The sequence below is a fragment of the Orcinus orca genome, chromosome 13 (genome assembly GCF_937001465.1).
Source record: "Orcinus orca chromosome 13, mOrcOrc1.1, whole genome shotgun sequence".
Classification (NCBI taxonomy): domain Eukaryota; kingdom Metazoa; phylum Chordata; class Mammalia; order Artiodactyla; family Delphinidae; genus Orcinus; species Orcinus orca.
Genome location: NC_064571.1, coordinates 72,048,831 through 72,073,500, shown reverse-complemented (window position 1 = coordinate 72,073,500; position 24,670 = coordinate 72,048,831). Strand labels below are relative to the sequence as shown.

The following is a 24,670-nucleotide window of genomic DNA, read 5'->3' as shown; positions in this document are numbered from 1 at the left end:
AAAATATCCAGTAATAGGGTGGCTTAGATAATAGGTATAGAGCTTCTGATTACTAGTTAAGACAAAACTCCTATTAGAAGGGCAGAGTCAAGATGGCAGTGTAGGAAGACACCGAGTTAGAGTCTCCCCACAACTAGGGCGCCTGCCGGCTGCTGGTGGAAAACCTGACACCCAAGGAGACTGGAGGAACCCCCAAGTGAACCGGTAGGACTTTGGGGAACAGAGTAGGGAGGAGAAGTAGTGGTCAAACAGGATCAGCGCCCCTGAGGCCAGGGAGATCAGAAGAGGCAGGCGGGAGGGGCCCTCCGGGAGAGCAGAGGGCAATCACCCGGCCCACTGGGCCTGGGGGGGCCTGCTGAGCTCCCAGTCCAGTCCCCTGCCCTCCAAGGCCCCCCCCCACCCCCGGCCACATTGGTCCTGGGGACATAGGAGGGAGGCTGGGGAGATCAGGAGAGGCAGGAGAGAGGGGTCCTCTGGGAGGAGGGGGAGAGGAGTAGAGGGCGTTTGCCCCACCCCCTAGGCCCGGGGAGCCTGCTGAGCTCCCAGGATGGTCCTCTGCTCTCCAAGGTCCCCCCAGCCCCCCTGCATTGATCCTGGGGGCATAGGAAGAAGGCCGAGGGGAGAACAGGAGAAGCAGGTGGGAGGGGCCCTCCAGGACAGGAAGAGCTGGAGAGGAGAGGAGGGTGTTCGCCCCACCCACTCAAGCCCAGGAAGCCTGCTGGGCTCCCAGGTGAGGTCCCCTGCCCTCTGAGACCAGGGTTGGGGGGCACACCTGGGCCCCTTCTGTTCCTTGAGCCTAAGCCCCACCCCCCATAGCCCCTAGGGCCTTCTCCAGCCCTGCAGGTTCTAAGCATAGGCCCCGCCTACCACCCAAACCTCGCCCTTCCTCAGGCCTTGCCCTCTACAGCCAAGGCCTTTTCCCCGTTTTTTGTTTTCTCTTTTCCCTCGTCCTCTTCTTTGCTATTATGGTACCGTTGTACCTTTAGGTTGTTGATTCATCTATATTTTTATTTTTAAAACTAACATATCTGTTAGTTTCCTAGTCTAATTTTGTTTTTTACTTTGTTATTGTTCTTTCCTTTTTTTGCCACCCCATGTGGCTTGCGGGATCTTGGTTCACGAGCCGGGGGTCGGGCCAAAGCTCCTGCAGTGGGAGCTCCGTGTCGGAACCAGTGGACTAACAGAGAACCTCAGACCGCAGGTAATATTTACCAGAGTGAGGTCTCATGGATGTCCTCATTTCAGCACTAAGACCCAACTCTACCCAACAGCCTACAAACTCCAGTGCTGGAAGCCTCAGGCCAAACAACCAGTAAGACAGGAACACAATCCCACTCATAAAGAAAAAAAAAAAAAGAGAGAGACGGCAAAAAAATATGTCACATATGAAGGAGCAGGGTAAAAACCAACAAGACCAAATAAATGAAGAGGAAATAGGCAATCCACCTGAAAAAGAATTCAGAGTAATGATAGTAAAGATGATCCAGAATCTTGGAAATACAATGGAGGCATGGATTGAGAAAATACAAGAAATGTTTAACAAAGATCTAGAAGAACTAAAGAACAAACAAACAGAGATGAACAACAAAATAACTGAAATGAAAAATACACCAGAAGGAATCAATAACAGAAAAACTGAGGCAGAAGAACGAATAAGTGAGCTGGAAGAAAAAATGGTGGAAATAACTGCCAAGGAGCAGAATAAAGAAAAAAGAATGAAAAGAATTGAAGACAATCTTTTTTTTTTTTTTTTTTTTTTTGCGGTACGCGGGCCGCTCACCACTGTGGCCTCTCCCATTGAGGAGCACAGGCCCTGGACGCACAGGCCCAGCGGCCATGGCCCACGGGCCCAGCCACCCCACGGCATGTGGGATCCTCCCGGACCGGGGCACGAACCCGTGTCCCCTGCATCGGCAGGTGGACTCCCAACCACTGCACCACCAGGGAAGCCCCTGAAGACAATCTTAGAGACCTATGGGACAACATTAAATGCATGAACATTCGAATTACAGGGGTCCCAGAAGAAGAAGAGAAAAGGAAAGGGTCTGAGAAAACATTTGAAGAGATTATGGTGGAAAACTTCCCTAACATGGGAAAGGAAATAGTCACCCAAGTCCAGGAAGCACAGAGAGTCCCATACAGGATAAACCCTAGGAAAAACACACCAAGACACATATTAATCAAACTAACAAAAATTAAATTCAAAGAAAAAATATTAAAATCAGCAAGAGAAAAACAAAAAATAACATATAAAGGAATCCCCATAAGGTTATCAGCTGATTTTTCAGCAGAAACTCTGCAGGCCAGAAGGGAGTGGCAGGATATACTTAAAGTGATGAAAGAGAAAAGCCTACAACCAAGACTTCTCTACCCAGCAAGGATCTCATTCAGATTCAACGGAGAAATCAAAACCTTTTCAGATAAAAGCTAAGAGAATTCAACACCACCAAACCAGCTTTACAACAAATGCTAAAGAAATTTCTCTAGGTGGGAAACACAAGAGAAGAAAAGACCCACAAAAACAAACCCAAAACAATTAAGAAAATGGTAATAGGAACATACATATCAATAATAACCTTGAATGTAAATGGATTAAATGCCCCAACCAAAGACACAGACTGGCTGAATGGATACAAAAACAAGACCCATATATATGCTGTCTACAAGAGACCCACTTCAGACCTTGCGACATATACAGACTGAAGGTAAAGGGATGGAAAAAGATATTCCATGCAAATGGAAATCAAAAGAAAGCTGGAGTAGCAATACTCGTATCTGATAAAATACTTCAAAATAAAGACTATCACAAGAGGCAAAGGATACTACATAATGATCGAAGGATCAATCCAAGAAGAAGATATAACAATTATAAATGTTTATGCACCCAACATAGGAGCACCTCAATACATAAGGCAAATGCTAACAACCATGAAAGGAGAAACTGACAGTAACACAATAATAGTAGGGAACTTTAACATGCCACTTACACCAATGGACAGATCATCCAAACAGAAAATAAATAAGGAAACACAAGCTTTAAATGACACAATAGACCAGATAGATTTAATTGATATTTATAGAACATTCCACCCAAAAGTGGCAGAATACACTTTCTTCTTAAGTGCACATGGAACATTTTCCAAGACAGATCACATCTTGGGTCACAAACCAAGCCTCGGAAAATTTAAGAAAATTGAAATCGCATCAAGCGTCTTTTCTGACCACAACGCTATGAGATTGGAAATCAATTACAGGAAAAAAAAATGTAAAAATCACAAATACACGGAGGCTAAACAGTGTGCTACTAAATAAACAAGAGATCACTGAATAAATCAAAGAAAAAATTTTAAAAATACATAGAAACAAATGACAACGGAAACACGACAACCCAAAACCTATGAGATGCAGCAAAAGCAGTTCTAAGAGGAAAGTTCATAGCAAGTCAATCTCACCTCAAGAAACTAGAAAAATCTCAAATAAACAATCTACCCCATACACTTACAACAACTGGAGAAAGAAGAACAAAGAAAACCCAAAGTCAGTAAAAGGAAAGAAATCATAAAAATCAGAGCAGAAATAAATAAAATAGAAATGAAGAAAACAATAGCAAAGATCAGTAAAACTAAAAGCTGGTTCTTTGAGAAAAATAAACAAAACAAAACTGATAAACCCTTAGACTCATCAAGAAAAAAAGGGAGAGGATGCAAATCAATAAAATTAGAAATGAAAAAGGAGGAATCACAACTGACACTGCAGAAGTACAAAGGATTATAAGGGACTACTAAAAACAAGTATATGCCAATAAAATGGACAACCATGAAGAAATGGACAAGTTCTTGGAAAGGTACAATTTTCCAAGACTGAACCAGGAAGAATTAGAAAACATAAACAGACCTAACACAGGTAATGAAATTGAAACAGTAATTAAAAATCTTCCAACAAACAAAAGTCCAGAACCAGATGGATTGACAGGCGAATTCTATCAAACATTTAGAGAAGAGCTAACACTGACACTTCTCAAACTCTTCCAAAAAATTGCAGAGGGAGGAACACGCCCATATTCATTCTACGAAGACACCATCAATCACCCTGATACCAAAACCAGAAAAAGATATCACAAAAAAAGAAAATTATAGACCAATATCACTGATGAACATAGATGCAAAAATCCTGAACAAAATACTAGCAAACAGAATCCAACAACACGTTAAAAGTATCATACACCATGATCAAGTGGGATTTATCTCAGGGATGCAAGGATTCTTCAATATACGCAAATCAATTAATGTGATGCACCATATTAACAAATTAAGGAATAAAAACTATATGATCCTCTCAATAGATGCAGAAAAAGCTTTTGACAAAATTCAACACCCATTTATGATAAAAACTCTACAGAAAATGGGCATAGAAGGAACCCACCTCAACATAATAAAGGCCATATATGACAAACCCACCGTGAGCATCATACTCAATGGTGAAAAACTGAAAGCATTTCCACTAAGATCAGGAACAAGACAAGGATGTGCACTCTCGCCACTCTTACGCAACATAGGTTTGGAAGTCCTAGCCACGGCAATCAGAGAACAAAAAGAAATAAAAGGAATACAAATTGGAAAAGAAGTACAACTGTCACTGTTTGTGGATGACATGATAACTATACATAGAAAATCCTAAATATGTCACCAGAAAACTACTAGAACTAATCAATGAATTTGGTAAGGTTGCAGGATACAAAATTAATGCACAGAAATCTCTGGCATTCCTATACACCAATAACGAAAAATCAGAACGAGAAATTAAGGAAACAATCCCATTTACCATCGCAACAACAACAACAAAAATACCTAGGAATAAACCAGCCTAAGGAGGTGAAAGACTTGTGCTCAGAAAAGTATAAAACACTGATGAAAGAAATCAAAGATGACATAAACAGATGGAGAAATATACCATGTTCTTGGATTGGAAGAATCAACATTGTGAAAATGACTATATTACCCAAAGCAATCTACAGATTCTATGCAATCCCTATCAAACTACCAATGGCATCCTTCCCAGAATTAGAACAAAAAATTTCACAATTCATATGGAAACACAAAAGACCCCGAATAGCCAAAGCAATCTTGAGAAAGAAAAAATGGAGGAATCAGGCTCCCTGACTTCAACTTATACCACAAAGCTATAGTAATAAAAATAGTATGGTACTGGCACAAAAACAGAAATACATATCAATGGTACAGGATAGAATGCCCAGAGATAAACCCACGAACATATGGTCACCTAATTTACAACAAGGGAGGCAAGAACATTCAATGGAGAGAGGACAGCCTCTTCAGTAAGTGGTGCTGGGGAAACTGGACAGCTACATGTAAAAGAATGAAATTAGAACACCACCTAACGCCATACACAAAAATAAACTCCAAAAGGACTAAAGACCTAAATGTAAGACCAGACACTATAAGACTCTTAGAGGAAAACGTAGGAAGAACACTCTTTGACATACACCACAGTAAGGTCTTTTTTGACCCATCTCCTAGAGTAATGGAAATAAAAATAAACAATTGGGGCTTAATTAAACTTAAAAGCTTTTGCACAGTAAAGGAAACCATAAACAAGACAAAAAGACAACCTCAGAATGGGAGAAAATATTTGCAAATAAAAAACAGACAAAGGATTAATCTCCAAAATATACAAATAGCTCATGGAGCTCAATGTCAAAAAAACAAACAATCCAATTAAAAAATGGGCAGAAGACCTAAATAGACATTCCACCAAGGAAGACATACAGATGGCCAAGAGGCACATGAAAAGATGCTCAACATCACTAATTATTAGAGAAATGCAAATCAAAACTGCAGTGAGGTATCACCTCACACCAGTCAGAATGGCTATTATCAAAAAATCTAGAAACAATAAATGCTGGAAAGGGTGTGGTGAAAAGGGAACCCTCCTGCACTACTGGTGGGAATGTAAATTGATACAACCACTATGGAAAACAGTTTGGAGCCTCCCTAAAAAACTAAAAATAGAACTATCATATGACCCAGCAATCACACTACTGGGCACATACCCTGAGAAAACCAAAATTCAAAATGAGTCATGTACCACAATGTTCATTGCAGCACTATTTACAATAGCCAGGACATGGAAGCAACCTAAGTGTCCACTGACCGATGAATGGATAAAGAAGATGTGGCACATGTATACAATGGAATATTACTCAGCCATAAAAAGAAATGAAATTGAGTTATTTGTAGTAAGGTGGATGGACCTAGAGTCTGTCATACAGAGTGAAGTAAGTCAGAAAGAGAAAAACAAATAGCGTATTCTAACACATATATATGCAATAAAAAAAAAATGGTACTGATGAACCTAGAGGCAGGGCAGGAATAAAGATGTAGACAAAGAGAACAGACTTGAGGGCACGGTGTGGGGAGGGGGAAGCTGGGGCGAAGTGAGAGTAGCATTGACATATATACACTACCAAATGTAAAACAGTTGGCCGGTAAGAAGCAGCTGCATTGCACAGGGAGGTCAGCTCAGGGAGGATGGGAGGGAGGCTCAAGAGGGAGGGGATAAGGGGACATGTGTATGCATATGGCTGATTCACTTTGGTGTACAACAGAAACTAACACAGTATTGTGAAGCAATTATACGCCAATAAAGATCTATTAAAAAAAAACCTCCTATTAGAAAGTAAAAATTTAGCTTCCTGTACAAGTCATTTTCACATTACTTTTCTTGTGACCAGACCACTCCAATTCATTCTGGTGGATGCTCTGGAAGGTAGACTAACTTGAAATTAGAATTACTACAGAATCTCTCTTAAGGTTATTAAAGAATAACTGATCATGCCTTTAAAATCTTTCAGGACAGATTATATATAATTGTGTATTTCTTTCTTTCATTTATCAAATATTTGTTGTGTCTCTACAAAGTGGTAGGTACTGTGCCAACTGCTGGGGATAAAAATTAAAAGGATGAAAACTGAAGTTTTATGAAGAATAAAAATTCAGAAAAAATAATTATAATATAATGCAGTAAGTATTTAATAAAAGAAAAACTGTGACACGCTATGGGGAAATATTGAGATCACCTCACCCCATAAAGAAAAATATATATTTACAGTGTGTTAAAGAACTAAATGTAAACGTTTAATTGTACAACTCACAAGAAAACATATAAGTCTATGGATAGAGAGGATTTTCTAAGCTCAAAAGCAGTGGAAAAATTAGGAAGAAAGAGACAAATTAATTCAAATGATTTAAAAAATCAGAAAAGAAAGAAAAATACAAATTTGGGGAACTATTTCAACAAATGTGACAGAGCAAGAATTAACAGCCTTAACGTACAAGGGATTCATACAAATTTATAAGAAAACTATTAAGATTGCAATTAGAAAAAGGTCAAAGTGAAAATACATGTTTAAAAAGAAGAAATACAAATAATTCAATTTGAAAATACTTTATGAAAAAGCAAAGAAATTTGTTAAAATTATAGACCATTTTCCCTTATAAAAAATAACAATGATATTTTTAAACTTTAAGGTAATTTTAAGGCTGGAGAGGATTTTATGACACAGGCTGTTAACTGTCTATTAGGTAAGAAAGAGTGAAAGTACAAAGTTAAGCAAAATTTCTAGAAAGCAATTTGACAATATGTCCATCAAAGATCTTTTAAAAAGTTCAAGTATTTTGACTCACTAATTCCCTTTCTAGGGATATAGTCTAAGGAATTAATCAGAAATGTAAAGACAATTTTAAAATATTTAGGAAAACATTATTTACAATAGAATAATTCTGGAAGAAACCTAAAATATTCAAATATGAGGGAAAGGAAAAGTAAACCACAGTACATCAATAAATATAGCATATTATGCTGTCATTAAAAGATAATGCTTACAAAGAGTTTTCTAATTACATGAGAAATAGCTTTCTAATTACATTAGAAATAGCTCATCATGAAAGAAATAAAAAGAAGGACAAGATAACTGTCATACTAGCTAACAATTACTGAATGTTTGATATATAGCTATTAGACACAGTGTTTAGGGCTTTAAATATATTATTTATTTTATCTTCACAACAACCCTATAAAATAAGATAAAATTATTTATACATACACACAGCATGGTCTCACCTAAACAATATAATAAGCAAAATAAAGCAAAAGTAAAGCAAAATATCTGAAGGAAATATGTCAAAATTTAAGAAAAGTGGAATTACGGGAATTATTTTTCTTGCTTATTTATACTTTCCTGTACTCCTCCAATTTTGCAAGTTTAATTTTTTCCTGATTTTCAGAGAAAAACATGCTTAATAGTTAAAACAGAAAAAAAAACCTTGTTATACCACTGAATCAAATTTTCTAAAGTGAGTCTGTACTGTTTCTGTTATCACTAAGAAAGCAAACTGAGGGCTTCCCTGGTGGTGCAGTGGTTGCGAGTCCGCCTGCCGATGCAGGGGACACGGGTTCGTGCCCCGGTCCGGGAAGATCCCACATGCCGCGGAGCGGCTAGGCCCCTGAGCCATGGCCACTGAGCCTGCGCTCCGCAACGAGAGAGGCCACAACAGTGAGAGGCCCGCATACCGCAAAAAAAAAAAAAAAGAAAAAGAAAGCAAACTGAGAAGGAAGGTGTTTTACAAACTTAGAGAGAACTTTGAGACTATTAGTAGAAGATGTTTTGAGTAAGTCCAAAATTCCACAACCCCCCAACATCCCTACCACCACATCCCCAAAAAAGAAAGAAAGTATTTTAGATCTGTCTACATTATCTCCTCTACTAAACTGCAGGAAATTTGTGTGCTTTTTTTATCATTGTATTTTGAGTAGCTAGCGTGGTACGAGACACAGATTAGGTTTTCAGGAAATACTGGATTATGAGTCAGCACCACGTCGTGTGGAGAGTGTGTAAGAAGTAACCTTTCTGTTATATTTAGCTTTGGTGAGACTCTTCTCCGAGAATGGAATTAGCATTATTAGTTGTTATATTTGGTAGGCATGTTTGGAATGTTTGTAGCCATGGCTAGTTTTCATCTGTGACTTAGTAATGGAATCAACAGAGTGGAGAGTGTCTTTCACAACAATAATAATACTTATTGAGTGCTTAATACATGCCAGACTCAGTTCTAACATTGTGCATGGATTCACTCATATAAACCTCACAACCACCAAGGGGGCAGATCCTATTATTAACTTTATTTTACAAATGGAGACAGAAAGGCACGGAGAGAAGTAATGCACCTGAGGTCACAGTCAAGACGTGTGGCAGAAGTAGGATTTGGACCAAGGCAGCATGGCTCTTGAGTCTGTATTCTCAATCGTTATGGTATAGTGTCTCTACTACCTTTGTTGCATTTTTAGAAAAACTTACTTAAGACTGTTTGGTCTATAAATTAAAAGCAACAGCATGATGTAAGAATCAGCTCTTGTAAAGTTGTTTCTATAGGAAGATGAAACAATAATAACCCCAGGGTATGATTTTGGGTGATTCATTCTTTCCCCTGTCACCTCAACAGAACTCTGTATTACATATGCCTCTCTGAACTCAAACCATTTGGTTGCATTTTTAACCACCTCTAGACTGTCCCAGGGGAAACAAGGTAAGCTAGTATGAACTGTTTCCTTCAAAAACATACCTCTAATTTATTAAAATGACTTTCAAATCTAGTCTTAATTTCAAAGATCTTTTGGAATCCTCATCTCAGCCTAACAAAATACATACATTTGATGAGGAAATTATTATGTCAGCCAGACTGTTGACTTAAAAAAAAGTTTAACGCTGGGCTCAGGACCAATACTGAGTGTGATTACTTGTTTTTGACTTTCTAAGTTGACTTAGATCAACTTAGGGGAAAACAGTTTCTGGATATGACCTTTCTAACCAAGGATGTGAACGTATAATATTGTTGTTTAAGCAAAGTTTCTACTTAAAAATTGTGAGTGAATAAAGGGGTACATGAACAAAGCCAAGTCTGAAGCCTGAGAGGACCAGTGAGATCTCGAGCACCTGTCACTTCTCCGTAGGCCCTTTGGTGTACCTCTTCTGTAGGAAGTCATCCATATAGACAGATACTTATCCCTACCCTATACTTTTAAAAGCCTTAGCTCATTGTCTTGCTCTTCCTCCCAGAATATTTTTTTAGCTGTAGAGGTTATGGTTACAGTCCTGCAATTCTCTTTTACCTTGACAGTTATCTGCCAATCATGCATGTGGGGACTTTTTATCAGACTTTTTGGACTGTTTATTACTGTTAATGTGCAAGGAAAATAGATTTTATTATGCCATATGCTTTCATTTACTTGATTACTTTTTTGTATTCCCCACAACCATGCTTTATATATGAGGTACTTAACCATTTTAGTTAAGTACATTTAATAACTTATTACAATTTTTGTAGCCAGTTATTTCACCTTCAATCCTAGATACTTGTGTTGTTTCTGAAATTATCTTCCTGACTCACTTTGTTCATACTTTTCTCCTCATTAAGTTTATGCAGCAGATTTCACCGTACTTTAAGATAAATTTAAAACCCACACTGTGACTACTTCATTCTTTTATCTGTCAAAACTCAGGTCTTCCACATCTTTCAAGCAAGTTGTTCATTCACTTCTTCTAAGCCCCTGCTTTCGAAGCTTCTCCTAGGTATCTATCCTGGAATGTCTTTCTTCATAGACTTGCCAAGGTTACACTCTCTCTCACTTTTTTTTTATGAGAGAAATGGCTCCAGAAATTTCAGTATCTCCCTAAAGTCCTTCTGATTACTACAAATTCCATTTAAATAAACAAGGGTCTTACCAATATACAAACAAACAAAAATCCATGGTTTATTCATGCCTGGCACTATTAGGGTCTTTGAGAAAAAACAAAAACAAGTTGAAGACTGTTCCTGCCCACAAGAAGTTTATATTCCAATTAGTCTTCATACTTAGTCTTCACAATAGGCGTTTAAGCTTTAGCTTAACATATTACAATTTTTAGGTCAAATCTAACTGATAATTATCATTCACAATAAAAAATGTGTAAAATCATTTCTAACAAAGACAACTTAATTATTTCAAATAGTTAACCACAGACCAGTATAGGAAAACAATATAAAAAATCCCATGAAGTTAACAGTTACAAGATTTGCTGTGTATGTGCATATATTTCTTTTTAGAACACTGGAGAGGGTTGGGAGGAACGGGGTAATGCACCTCAAACATTTGCTGAGTATGAGCTCTGCATCAGCCCTCAGCTAGGTCCTCAGATCCATTACCGGAATTCTTGCTACTACTCATGATGGTATTCTTATTTTACAAATAAAGAAATAAAGGTTAAAGGGGATTATTAACATGCTTAAGGTCACAAAACTAGTAAGTGGCAGGACCAGCATTGGAAACCACTTTTATCTGGTTCTAATGACATTGAATAGATCAAATCCACACATTCACCATCCTAACCCAGGCATCTCTGTATTGTCCAAATGTATTTTTCAGATTAGAGTTCTCAGGGAAGAATAAATTCTCATCTTTAAGAAACACAGCCCTAGTTCAGGACCACTGGCTTCAAATCTAACTTGAAGTATCTTAAAAAAAAAAAAAGATGAATTTACTAAGTATCATAACTAAATGATAACTAAATTCATAACTAAATTTCATGAAGGGTGGGGGCTTCCAGGACACTGGAATGTCATTAGGACACTCATTGTTATCTTTGCTGAGACCTCATTTTGAATCAGAGTCTATACAGATGTCACAGCTTTTTATGCTTAACAAGAAACAACTTCTGCCTCACTTCTGGTAATGTCACCCTTGGTGAACAAAATCTCTTGCCTCATTCCAATCTGAGATTCCCAGAAAAGACTCAAGATGACCTACCTTGAGTCATCTACGCCCTCTGGTAGACAGAGGGCCCAGTACTTTGATTAGCTGTCCTCTTAGAACAACACAGGTAGGACTGAGAGAGCACCACTTCTCCAAAGAAGTGGGTAATACTCCCAGAAAAAAGACTGAAGAGCAAATCAATGGAAAACATTCACTTACTTAAGGATTAAGTTTTATTGAAGGAAAAGTGTCAAATGACCGAGTCTGGGGTCCAGGCACTCCTGAATCTCCGCTTGGGGTGATAAGCCCAGATGACACTGCTTTAGGATGAAGGTGCTATTTGTTTCTCTCTTCTTAGTTATCACCCTCCAAAATTTGGTAGCCTATAAACCTATTCACAGACCTCCATATTGAAACAATATATGATCTAATATGAAAGTCAGTTTATCTAATTATTCCATTATAATGAAGAGGAAACATGGACTTATAATGATCTATAATAATGGCACACTGTAGCTCTGGTGAAATATTAAGGAGGGCAGATTCTAAGATCTCCTTAATCTCTAGGATTCTTTTTTTTTTTTTTTTTGGGCCTTGCTGCGCAGCTTGTGGGATTTTAGTTCCCCGACCTGGGATCGAACCCGGGGCCCTGGCAGTGAGAGCGCCGAGTCCTAACCACTGGACCACCAAGGAATTCCCTCTATTACTCTCTCTAAAAGCACCCTGCCTGCCTCTAGAAAACAGTTATGACAAGCACAGCTCACTTCTATCCTTCACGAGTAGTGCAATGTTTTGCTCTTTATTAATGTCTATGTACCAGACCAACCATCTCCCGTCACTCCAGGAGGTTCTATGGTTATCTGCCAAAGCAAAGAGCTTAAACAAGCCAATGAAACTGCCTTTGGGAAAACCATTAAAAAATAACCATATGGTATTGTAAATGTAGCAAAATACAATATTATATATTTATAATGAGGTTTCTCTGACTTTTAGGAAAGTACATTTTACTTTATTGGTCACTGACAATTAATTAACCGAAAGAAAAGATTTAAGATTTCCAAAACCAACTTCTAAATACACTGCAACTAATCCATTGATGTAAAAAAGACCTATCAACAAACACACATGCCTCAATTCCTATTTCTAGCAGTTCAGCATAGCCATTTGTGGTATAAGACTTAGAATGAAATATTTCTCAGGGAAGGAAAGGTTTACCACAAACACATTCTTATACAGAATTTTCACCCCTAGATAGCATCTAGAGACACCCAGAGGAAGCCAGGTATCTTGCTCTAGCTCTGGAAAAGGATAGAATTGTAAAATGAGGCAATAATTAGCAAATTATTTAGTAGTATTGCTCAGTTTAATATGATTACACTGAAAAAGTAGGCAAAGGGTCCTATGAAAGAGATAATTAAATCGTCAGAAATGTACTATTTTAAAAACCTTTCCACAATGAATCCCTGAATCTTTCCTTCCTTGTTCTCCTTGTTCATTAAACTTAGAGAGGAAGTTGTGAATACTTTACAGACGTCAACTCCTATATTTCTAGAAAGATGAGAAAAGAGGACAAGTTAAATACTATATCAAGTTTCTGCTCACAGAGAGGTCAATGAAATACATGATGCAATGTCATTTCCTGATCTGTTCATATGGTTATTACTGAAACCTGTCTTCAAAAATGGAAACAAACATATTATAGGAGACAAGCTGACTCTTGTATATTTTTAAAATTAACCAATTAACCAAGAAAAGATACAATGGGCTTCCCTTCTTTATAATAACTGGATGGGAAGTTCCAGAGGCTCTAGCATCCTGCCAAAAATAAACACAATCATCATCAGCCCAGCAGCTCAAGCAGCAGAAACATAAAGGCAAGGAAAAGCTATCAAACCTTTACATTCTGTAGCAAACGCTTCTTCTTTCTCTATGGATCTGGCATCTAATGCATTATTACACTGCTGTTGTCTCTCAGGAAACAGAATAATCACATGATGAAGAATCTTCTCTACAAGGTAGTATATCCCACAGAGCATTTTGGGAAAAAGCAGGTACAAGAAAACAATTCATTAGAAGGCAAGCACACGTCTGCACTCCGTCAGCGAGTCCATCAAGCAGTCGAATGCAGCCAGTGACAGGAAGGCAGATGCAGCACACAGAGTAGGCACCAATCCTTAGAAGCTTAAACGAGAAACACACCCTCCTGCAACAGAATCCAAGTTCTGCGGCAAATCAGTGACCTAATTAACACAGTCTGCAATTCCATTCTGATGGGGATATTCAGGAGCACCCCCTTACCTCCTTTCTTAGGGCCTCTCCTAATTGCCAACCTCTTGATAAGAAAGCAGCTGGCAGAACTCTGCCAAGCCATCCAGGTAGGTAGCAATTGGGAGCTAGGAAGAACGAGCAAGCCTTGACTTTTTTGTTTTGTTTTGTTGAAGAGGAGTTAATGGAAACACAAGCAGAATGAAAAAAATAGAACCATGGTGTCTACCTACCTACCTTACCTACCTTTGCATCTACCTTAGATGCAAAGAGCTCCTTACTCCATAAAGGCATATCATCAGAGGGCAACTAAAAGAGAAGGGCTATACAGTGTGAGCTGTTGAGTAGGTGGGCTTTCAGGGACACCTCTAGCAGGACAATCACCTGACGAGAATGTCCCTGACACTCAGAGTCATCCTGTGGCCTCTTTTCTATTTCATCTGCTCGAGAGCTCTTAAATCTAGAGCTGTTAAATCTATCTGCTCCTGGACTCCACCATCTCCACTGGCATCATCACCTTTCAGCATGCATTTGGTTAGTGTAACTTAAATACCGTAAAGGTTTTCTATTAGTCCACCGGTGTCCAGAGAACCTTTAAGCTATTGCTCATCTGATTTCGTTTTGTTTTTTTTTTGCGCTACGCGGGCCTCTCACTGTTGTGGCCTCTTCCGTTGTGGAGCACAGGCTCCGGACGCACAGGCTCAGCGGCCATGGCTCACGGGCCCAGCCGCTCCGCGGCATGTGGGATCCTCCCGGACCGGGGCACGAACCCGTGTCCCCTGCATCAGCAGGCGGACTCTCAACCACTGCGCCACCAGGGAAGCCCGGTCGTCTGATTTCTTATGGTTAAAATTACTTTCCTAAGCACAGGTCTCATGCTACCATTCTGCCCCTCATCATCAATTCTCTACTCATCTCCCAAGTCAGAACAAACATCCTTCTCTCCACAGTCACTAACCAGACACTACAGCCCAGGTCTCCTAGTCCACCTTAATTTTCACGACTTCTTTACACTTCCTAAGTGTTCTGGGCAAATATGCTACTCCATTCAAACGCAGGTCCTGAACTTTTCTGCCACAGTAAAGCAAAAGTAAGACAAAATGGTAAACGATACACAACTAGTTACACTAAAAACAGAGTAAGTCAAAATGGAAGCCAGACCAACAACCTAAGTGTTGTCAGGACTGGGAAAGAACTCTTATCATTTGAGATAAATGAAGAGGCAAGAAAAGGCAACCCAACAAATCAGACCACTAGCTAGTTAACATAAACACTTTGATATCAGTAATACAATTCTACAGAATGGAATGAATGCATGTGTTCGAATGCTTAGCAGAAAACAAGAGTAGATTCATACGGCATAGCAGAAATATAATAAAAACAAAACAGTGGTGGGATAACATCTTTCAAGGCTACAAACTGTAAGGATATACAAGAGGGATGAAAGCACAGAATCATATTCTTATGAAGGGCAATGTGAACAACAACGGGTGAAATTAATTTCAGGGGGGGAAAAAAATGAACTACAGAATACCAGAGATTGAAATGCCTTCAGTTTATAATAAAAATGCATCAAAGGGGAAGAAGGTGCAGTGGAGAGTGGAAAGAACTCAAGTGCGGGAGAATTGGGTTCACCTTCCAATTCTGGTACTAAGCAGATGAAGTGACCCATATGACTCTGGACAATAAAGCCCTTTGTGCCTCAGCTAATTGGTCTGGGGATGGTTCTAGAACAGTGGTTTTCACATGTATTCCCTGGGCATCAAAAGATTCCACAAGGTGCTTCAGAATCCAATGAGGAGAGCAAGGGGATTAGGTGCCAACCTCATTTCAATAAGAGCAGCTCCACTTCCATTCCATGTAAGAGTTCATATAAATAAAATGTTCCACCGCTGTTTTAAAAAGTTTGAAAACCCCTTTCCTTACTACAAAATTTGAAATAGAAGTCTCTGCTGTACTCACTCATAGTATCCCTTTCTTCTCTTGTATAGCCCTCGTCACAGTTTGCAATTACATATAATTAGCATTTACTTTTTGACTGGCCTCACTCAAGAGGCTGTAAGCTTCATGAGAGCAGGGCCCACAGGGTTTATTCCACCACTGTGTTCACACTGCTTACCTGACACTGTGACTGACACATAGTGGGTGCGCAACAAATATTTTTCAATAGTGAAATTTTATGATTCTACTTTCCATTCCACTCTACGTGAAACAATGTTTTAGCTAAACCAAAAAGTACAAATTGGTGAAGGGCTCATGGAAGAGATGTCCTGATAAAGAAGTCAAAGAAGGATACCTGACAGGCCATTTGGGATGGTAAAAATTCTTGAGTGGGAGGAGTAATGATGACTAAATAATGTTCTCAGGAGTTTACCTGGACACAGGAAAACAGGAGTATTTCTCATATGTAATAAATGCATGAGGTCAACTCTGCCTGTTAAATCGGCCTTGGTATTTAATTTCTGGGCCAAAAGAATCTAAAAGTAATTTTAAATGCCCTAATACATTAGGGAGTTTGCCAGGGGAATAAAGAACCACACGCCACTCATTAAATGTGTATCAAAGTCTCTGCTAAAAAGGCCATACAGAGACCTTTGGAGACAGTGCTATGAAAGTGAATTATAAACCAGCTGAAGGGATAGTGTAGGGATTTCTGGTTCAAACTGGCAGATTGAGCACATGCTGAGAGCTCACCCTCCTGTACCAAAGAAAAAGGACTTAAAGATATAAAAATTAATTGATACATGCATAGCTAGAATCCAATTTTTTAAAAAAAGGAAAACTTTCTTTAAGCCTAAAAATAATGAAGACGTATCCCCCAAGGAAGAAAATAAACAAGAAGCCATCGTGGTGAGCAAGGGCTGTGCTGAGCTGCCATCAGCTACACACAGGATTGCAGGCCAACTTTGAGGAGGTTGGAAGAACTTAACCAAATCCCACCTCCCCCCCCAAAAAAAATCCCAGAGAAAACAGAGCATCTAAAAAGGTCTTTAAAATGAGTATATTTAATACCCTCAGGCACCTAAAGGATAGAGTAGCATTCATTAAATGTTCTGAAAAATAACCAATTAGAGATTTTTTAAATGAAAACCATAACTATTGAGATTTTTAAATTTTATTTATTTATTTATAATTTATTTATTTTTGGCTGTGTTGGTCTTCTTTGCTGCACACGGGTTTTCTCTAGTTGCAGTGAGCAGGGGCTACTCTTCGTTGTGGTGCAAGGGCTTCTCATTGCAGTGGCTTCTCTTGTCACGGAGCACGGGCTCTAGGCGCACGGGCTTCAGTAGTTGTGGCTCGTGGGCTGAGTAGTTGTGGCTCACAGGCTCTAGAGCGCAGGCTCAGTAGTTGTGGCACATGGGCTTAGTTGCTCCGTGGCATGTGGGATCTTCCCAGACAAGGGCTTGAACCTGTGTCCCATGCATTGGCAGGCGGATTCTTAACCACTGTGCCACCAGGGAAGTCCCTACTGAGATTTTTAAAAACATCCACAGATAGGCTGAATATACAAGCCTGAATACTGCTAAAGGCTGATGGTACTTTTTTTTTTTAAGTTAAGAAACATTAGAGCTAAATCCAGTTTTAAAGTCTATAACTCAGAGCTCCAGAGAGACCAGAGGCAATGAAGGAGAGGCAATAGTATCTAACACATCAAATGGATGAGAATTTTTCAGAATTGATGAAAGATATGAACCTTTAGAGAGTAAGAATTCTCTGAGTAGTAAAACAAATTAAATAAACTTTTTAAAAAACTTTGTATCCAGACAAATTATAGTAGAACTTCAGATTACCAATGTTATAAAGAAAACCATAAAAGTTACTAGTGAAATATGAGAGGGTCAACAAAAAGGAAGGGGAATCAGATTGTTATCAAGACTGGTTACAAGATAATAGAGGAATGATATCTTCAAAGAATGAAGGAAAAACATCTTTTGGCTAGATTTTAAACCCAGATAAATTATCATTCAACAGTGAGGGTATACCACAACAATTAGGCAAGAAAAAGAAATGAAAGATATCTAAACTGTAAAGGAAGAAGTAAAACTGTCTCTATTTGCAGATGAAATGATCTCATATATAGAAAACCCTAAAGAATCTACCCCTCACCCCCCAAAAAGAAACTGTTAGAGCTAATAAACAAACTGCAAGGTCAATGTACAAAATCAGTTGTATTTCTATATACCAGCAATGAACAATCTGAAAATGAAATTAGGAAAACAATTTCATTTATAATAGCATCAAAAAGAATAAAATTCTTAGGAATAAATTTAATCAAAGAAATGCAACACCTGTACACTGAAAACTACAAAACGTCATTGAAAGAAAGTAAAGAAGATCTTGGGCTTCCCTGGTGGTTCAGTAGTTAAGAATCTGCCTGCCAACACAGGGGACACGGGTTCGAGCCCTGGTCCAGGAAGATTCCACATGCCGCAGAGCAACTAAGCCTGTGCACCACAACTACTGAGCCTGTGCTCTAGAGCCCGCACGCCACGACTACTGAAACCTGCCCACCTAGAGCCTCTGCTCTGCAACAAGAGAAGCCACTGCTATGAGAAGCCCGCTCACCACAACGAAGCGCAGCCCCCGCTTGCCGCAACTAGAGAAAGCCCAAGCACAGCAATGAAGACCCAATGCAGCCAAAAATAAAATAAATAAATTTATTAAAAAAATAATAAATCAAAGAAGATCTAAATAAATGGGAAAACACTCCATGTTCATGGATTGGAAGACTTAACATTGTGAAAACAGTAATAATTCCCCAAACTGATTTACAGATTCAGTTCAATCCCTATCAAAACCACAGCTGCCTTTTTTGTAGAAATGGACAAGTTGATCCTAAGTTCATATAGAAATACAAGAAAGATAGAACAGCCAAAATAATCTCCCAAAAGAACAAAAGTTGCAGGATACATACTTCCTGATTTCAAACTTACTACAAACCTATTGCAAAGTAGACTAGTTTGCTTTATGTTAGAAGGTTCAGGGATATTCATAAATTTATCCATCACTCTCTGCAGTTACACAGAAATCCCTAATTAATACCTGAAATTATTGTCTTTGAAAAGGTTTCTAAGTCTAAACACTGTGTGAGGATTAAACAACAGTTCATGAAGGCTTTTTAAGTAGCTCTCTAACTGGTGCCCCTGTCAGCGCCATGAACTCTACTTCACACCCCACACGTCTGTTTGCATGGTTTGCTGGAATTCCCAGAGTAGAAGTACAGCTGATAATGGTACTCTTACAGCTTCTTCACTCAAGGTCTTCACTATTCCTCTGTCCCCATATAAAGGTTGGGGAAATGACAAATGGACAGAGTCACAGGAAGCTAAAGGCTGGTGCTCTAGACAGAATGCTGAAAGTGACTTTGATGATGTGTTAGGAGGGGTCTAGAGTTTTTTTCATTTCAAAGATGTTAAGCTTTTGGATCCACCAGTGCTTTTTCACTCATGACTTACTGCAGTGTACCCAGAGCAACAAAACATTTGACTTGATCCATTTAAAGGTTTACGTGTTCAAGTTAGTTTTGGAGATCTTTCCTTGGGAAAGATCAAGTTATATACGGGATTGCTTTCCCTGTTTTTAAAAAAGAAAAATATCAAAAGCTTGCTGCCTCTTATACTTCTCCTACTTTCCTATTACTCTCCTTCCTTCCACTGCTACTTATAACTTTAAGATCACAATAAATTAGAAATATAACTCTGTTTCACTTTGATGACTCAATTTCATCCAAACTCTCTAAATACATCTCTGACATCAGTATCTTCGTCATCACTAAAGGTTCTCTGAGTCATCACACAATTCTCCAGAGTACATCATGGTCATTTCTGCCCAAATTGTTTAGAAATAACTCCTCTGTATCTAATGCTCTCAATGGAAAATGTACCACAAGCTTCTCCCATAATATTAAGCCAGTTGGCATTTTCATCTATAATCACTTAATGCATTTTTATTTTTAAAATTAAACTTAATCTTTTCTACACACATAATTAATAAGCTTTATCTAATGGGAATATGGGAGAACACTGCGCTCAATACTAATCTGAGGGCTTCCCTGGTGGCGCAGTGGTCAAGAATCCGCCTGCCAGTGTGGGAGACATGGGTTCGAGCCCTGGTCTGGGAAGATCCCACATGCCACAGAGCAACTAAGCCCGTGCGTCACAACTACTGGCCTGCGCTCCAGAGCCCGTGAGCCCATGCACCACAACTACTGAAGCCCGCCTACCTAGAGCCCGTGCTTTGCAACAAGAGAAGCCACCGCAATGAGAAGCCTGCACACCGCAATGAAGAGTAGCCCCCGCTTGCCACAAGTAGAGAAAGCCTGCGTGCAGCAACGAAGGCCCAACGTAGCCAAAAATAAATAAAATAAATTAAAAAACAACAAAAACTAATCTGAGAACATTTTTAAGCATACAGAGGATGTTTAGAAAAATTGTTCAGATACTTGACCCTAAAAGAAATCTCAACTCTACCAAAGAATCAACATCATATAGAATACCACCTCCTACCAAAAGTTGATAATATCAGAAACCATCAAAAATTACCCTCCAAAGTCTCATGTGTTTGGAGATTTAAAAAATCACCTTAACTCTGCATATTAGAAAAAAAGAATTTAAAAAAATCAATTAACTGAATAATCATCTAAAGAAGTAAGAAACTAGTAACAGGGTTTGATCCTTACATGTTGGAAGGAAGGAAGGAAGGGAGGAAGGGAGGAAGGGAGGGAGGGAGGGAGGGAGGGAGGGAGGGAGGGAGGGAGGGAGGGAAAAAGAGCCATGAATGCCTTCAAGACTTATATAAACTGCCTATTTGACACCTCTATTTGGGTATCAAAAAAACCTCAACATGTCCAAATGGAGCTCTCATTCTAGACAAACTTGTTCACCTGTAGGTATCCCCATCTCTATCTTTCCAATTGTTCAGGTCAAAGTGACATCTCTCTTCCTCTCATACTCCACATCCAATCTGTCAGCAAGATTTTTATCCCTACATATTATGCCAGGTCTAGATTTAAAGGCTGAGCTCAGAGAGATAACATAAATGGCAGTTTAATCAATTTCTCAAACTGAAGATGTTAAATATTCATCTCAAGAAACTCTACGGAGAAGCTCTTAACAAGAATGTTTTTCTTGTAGTAAACTGGACACAGGAAATGAGTGAAAAATAACAGTTGGGTTTATACAGAATTAAACATGAGGTGGTGACAGCTTGGAAGAAATGGCTAAGGAGAATAAAGAAGTCACTTAAATTCCAAAAAGAATTCTACTAAAAAAGCGAGAAACCAACGGGGAAGATTATTCAATATGAATTAACAGAATATTTTCTTAAATTCATGCTTGGAGTCCATGTATCCAATTTTACCCTTAAAATGATCCCATTAAATTATCCAATAGGGAAAAAATAAGTGAGACAAAAGAGAAAGGTCCTTTTACCAAAGGAGAAGATGCCTTACTTTAACCTTATCTTTATCTCTAGAATTATTTCAAGTAGTAAAATAAGAACCTCTCTCCAAAATCTAATAAAAAATAAGATTTTTACAATCTGAGTAACCTTTCTTTAATTGCCTTCCAAAGCTTCAGTAAGGGCGTATCAAAGTCATATCAAATAAACAAGTAGTAAAGGCCTATAGTGTGACCTTGAAGAGAAGGACAAGAAACTTGTCAAATTTAACCTCATTTAACTAGAATTTACAACTGGGCTCCATACTCCAGAAGTACAACAAATCAGTAGAGTTTAGTTCCACCAACACTGGAGTGTGCCAGTTACTAAGGATATACAATCCCAGACCTTAAGAAGTTGACGGTGCAAAGGAGGTGCTTACAGTCTTCAAGAAATCCAGGTTCAATACATACTCAAGAAATCCTTAAAGAAGGAGAGAGCACTTTATTGGGTGCCCAAATGACTAATAAAACAAGAGCTAAAAGAATCTAGGTAAGGAAAGGAGAGATTCATAAGAGTTAGCTGCCTCTAGGGTTCAAAGAAGGTTTCATGAATGCAGCAGAATCTAAGCTCAGCTCATGGACATATAAAGCATGGAAAGTCTGGAAGAGACAAGAAGGGCATTCAGGAAAAGGGGGTATTTGGGCTAGGACATCATGAGCCAGCTCAGAGGTATGGGAAGAGATAACATTTTTTAAAGGGTAGGAAGGAGGCAGGTCTGGCCGAAGTGAGGCTTTGTCCTGCAATAATTTAGCAGTAGAAGATAAGATTTAAAAAGTAAAGTGGGTCCTGATTACACAGGGCCTTGAATTCCAGCTTGAGGAGTGCCTCCTTAATTCTATAGTCAGTGGAGTTTTGTAGATTTTTAAATAGGGAAGTAATATGACAAAGGCAGTGATTCAAGAAGATTGATTTGTCAACTCTGTACACAGAGTTGAGGTTTAACAAGAATGAAAAAGGCTAACTTAGTAGGTGTTAAACTTAGTAGTCAAAAGTGGGCAAGACCTGTAAAGGTGCTAAGAAATATTCAGATTATCCTGAACTGCAACCAGATCACAGTATATACATTCTATTAAGAAATTTAACTCAATGAAATAAACTTCTGAGGCTCAGTATCTGCAAGAAATTATGTTACAAGAATACCCTAGGTTTAGCGAGGGGAGAAAAAAAGCTCAAAGAAAAGCAGACTTCTCCAATATTAATGATTATTTTTCAAGGATTTTTTAGTAATCATAATGAATTGCAGGATCATGGCTTCCAACCCAAGAATGTTGATACTATTAGCTCTAGCTCTTTAAAAACACAATAAAAAGACCTGCTTCATCCTCACATACTGATATAATTTCTGGTATAGCCTGAATACTTCATGAAGATCACTGCTGTTAGTAAGTCGTGAGCATATACACATGCATTTATTCATTCCACAAATATTTATTTAAGGTCTACTATTTGCCAGGTCCATTCTATACCCTGGAGATACAGCGGGAAGCAAAATAAAGTTTTTGTCTTCAAACGGCTTACAATCTAGTGGAGTATAGATTATAAAGAACTACAAAAACATACAAAGTAATGTCATATAACAGTGCCACGAAGAAACTAAAACAAGGCAATGGGATACTGACGATGGTGCTATTTTAGGTAAGACAGTTAAGATGAGGCTCTCTGAGAAGCTAACATTTAAGGAGAGATCTGAATGAAGTAAGGGAATGAGCCACATGAATTATATGATAATTAAGTCCACATGCAAAACAAGGGACTTAGACACTTACCTTAAACCATACACAAAAATTAGTTCAAAATTAACACAAAAATGGATTATAGACTGAAATGTAAGGTTAAAACTATAAAACTTCTAGGTGAAAACACAGGAGAAAATCACTGTGACCCTGGGTTAGGCAAAAGTTTCTTAGATATGACATGAGAAGCACAATCCATAGAAGAAAAAAATTGATAACGTGGCCTTCCTCAAAATTAACAGTTTTTCTCTTCAAAAGATCATTAAGAAAATGAAAAGATAAGACATAGACTGGAAAAAATTATCTGTAGATCATATATCTGACAGAGAACTTGTGTCCAGAATATATAAAGAACTCTTAAAATTCAGTAAGCAGACGACAATCCAACCAGTTATAAAACGGGCGAAAGAAATTGTCACAGGCCAGAGGGGCCTAAGGAGACATGACGAATAAATGTAATGGTACCCTGGATGGGAACCTGGAAAAAAAAAAGGACATTAGGAAACAAACTAATGAAATCTCAATAAAGCATGGAGCTCAGTTAATAACAATATCAATATTGGTTCATCTGTAAAATGTTAACAACAGGGGAACTGAGTGCAGGGTATGCGGGAACTCTCTGTCCTATCTTAGCTACATTTCTCTAAATCTAAAACTACCCTAAAATGGTGAAAGATATAAATAGACAATTATAGAAAGAAATAGACAATTATAGAAAGAAGATATATGAATGGTTTATTAGTCACTGGGGAAATGCAAATTAAAACTACAATAAGGTACCACTACTCACTAGCTAGGATGGCTATAAATACAAAAGACTGACAGTATACCCAGTGCACTGGTGAGAATGCGGAGAAACTGGAGCTCTCATGTATTGCTGGTGGGATTCTAAAAGGTACAGTCACTTTCAAAAAACAGTTCAGCAGTTTCTTAAAATGTTAAGTATACTGTTACCCTGCATGACCCAGCAATTCTACTCCTAGGTATCTACCCGAGAGACATGTGAAAACATATGTCCACACAAAGACAAAGATGTTCATAGCAGGATTATTCATAATAGTCAAAAACTGTAAATGAGCCAAGTGTCCATCAACAGGTGACGGATAATCAAAATGTGGTATTCATATAATGGGATATTTCCAGCATTGAGAAGGCATAAACTACTGATACTTGCTACAACATGGATAAGCCTCAAAAATATTATGTTAAGTGAAAGAAGCCAGAAACAAAAAACTACATATGATTCTGTTGATACAAAATTTCTCGAAAAGGCAAAACTATAGAAACAGGATGTATATCAGTGGTTGCCTTGGGGCTATAGGTGGGAGCTGGGATACAAGGGAACTTTTTTGGATGATGAAAAAGTTCTAAAACTGGATGGTGGTGATAGGTGCAAAACAACACACATTTACGAAAACTCATTTAAC

General features: G+C 38.5%; 1 protein-coding gene across 23 annotated transcripts in view; it reads right to left on the bottom strand.

Moving 5' to 3' along the window:
• The window catches only part of DTNB (dystrobrevin beta), a 608,309-nt gene that overhangs the window by 79,508 nt on the left and 504,131 nt on the right, over positions 1–24,670 (bottom strand). Inside the window, exon 10 of one of the 23 annotated variants that reach the window (XM_033425087.2) lies at positions 20,812–23,721. The exons of the other annotated variants lie outside the window; for them this stretch is intronic. Within the exon in view, the coding sequence (XP_033280978.1) occupies positions 23,676–23,721 (46 nt within the window). The 3' untranslated portion in view covers positions 20,812–23,675. Of the gene's footprint in view, positions 1–20,811; positions 23,722–24,670 lie in introns of those variants that run through there. 23 annotated transcript variants of the gene reach the window in all.